We start from the raw sequence: 809 nt of genomic DNA, 5'->3' as shown, positions 1-809 counted from the left end.
CCCCCACAGCCCTCCAGACACCACTGGCTGGGACGAGATTCCCAGACACCCCCAAAATCTCCTTAGGGAGTCCCCTAAATCCCCCACTCTTTTAAGAGACACCCTGTGCTCCCCAGGACGCTGCTGGGTGCAGCAGGCCAGGCAGGGCCGGATCCTGGCAGGGTGGAAGGGCGGCTGCCTGCTCCCACACGCCCTGCCCGGGGCCGGCAGGATGAGACCCGCTCGGGCACCGATGTCCCCCCAACCTCCCGGTGCTGGGGGGGCTGGTGCCACTCTGCAGCCAGTGCGGCAGCCGGTGCCACCCCGCGGCCGGTGCCGCCCCGCAGCCGCCGGCGCTCACCTGCAGCACCTCGTAGATGGCTTTGCGGTACATGGGCTGCTTGTTGTAGGTGGCCTGGTGGAAGGCGCTGGCGAAGGAGCTGAGCGGCAGGAGCTTCTCCACACAGACCTGGGGGACGGGACGCGTCCGTGAGCCGGGGGGACGCCTGGGGACAGGGGGGCTGCCCGGACCCCCACCCCACGGGTGCCACTTACCACCGAGAACTTGCCGTCCCCGAACCACATCACCCAGCGGGTGCCCTCGGCCGCCCGGCTCCGGCCCGTCATCCACCAGGAGACGATGCGCCCAGGCCACCAGGAAAAGCCGCGCAGCTTGCCCCACACCAGCTCACCGATGCCGAAGCCCCGGCCGTCCTGCGCCGCGAGGAGATGGGGGGAAGGTCAGAGGCCGGTGGGGAGGGGGTGCCCGCGTCCCCGGGGGGCAGTGGCCCTGCAAACCCCCCCCTTCCCCGGCCAGCCCTGCCCTCACC

The 809-nt window shown here is 71.3% G+C and overlaps 1 protein-coding gene across 1 annotated transcript in view; it reads right to left on the bottom strand.

Annotated features, from left to right (window-relative positions):
• DNMT3A (DNA methyltransferase 3 alpha) overlaps positions 1-809 on the bottom strand; it is a 44,481-nt gene that overhangs the window by 7,944 nt on the left and 35,728 nt on the right. The window contains exons 6-8 of the mRNA XM_019470970.1: position 809; positions 535-693; positions 341-448 (exon numbers count right to left, since the gene is read on the bottom strand). The exon at position 809 is cut by the window's right edge and continues 224 nt beyond it. Coding sequence (XP_019326515.1) covers positions 341-448; positions 535-693; position 809 — 268 coding nt within the window. The remainder of the gene's footprint in view (positions 1-340; positions 449-534; positions 694-808) is intronic.

This window comes from Aptenodytes forsteri, unplaced genomic scaffold (genome assembly GCF_000699145.1).
Source record: "Aptenodytes forsteri isolate BGI_AS27 unplaced genomic scaffold, ASM69914v1 Scaffold192, whole genome shotgun sequence".
Classification (NCBI taxonomy): Eukaryota; Metazoa; Chordata; class Aves; order Sphenisciformes; family Spheniscidae; genus Aptenodytes; species Aptenodytes forsteri.
This window is presented reverse-complemented; position numbering and strand designations above follow the sequence as displayed.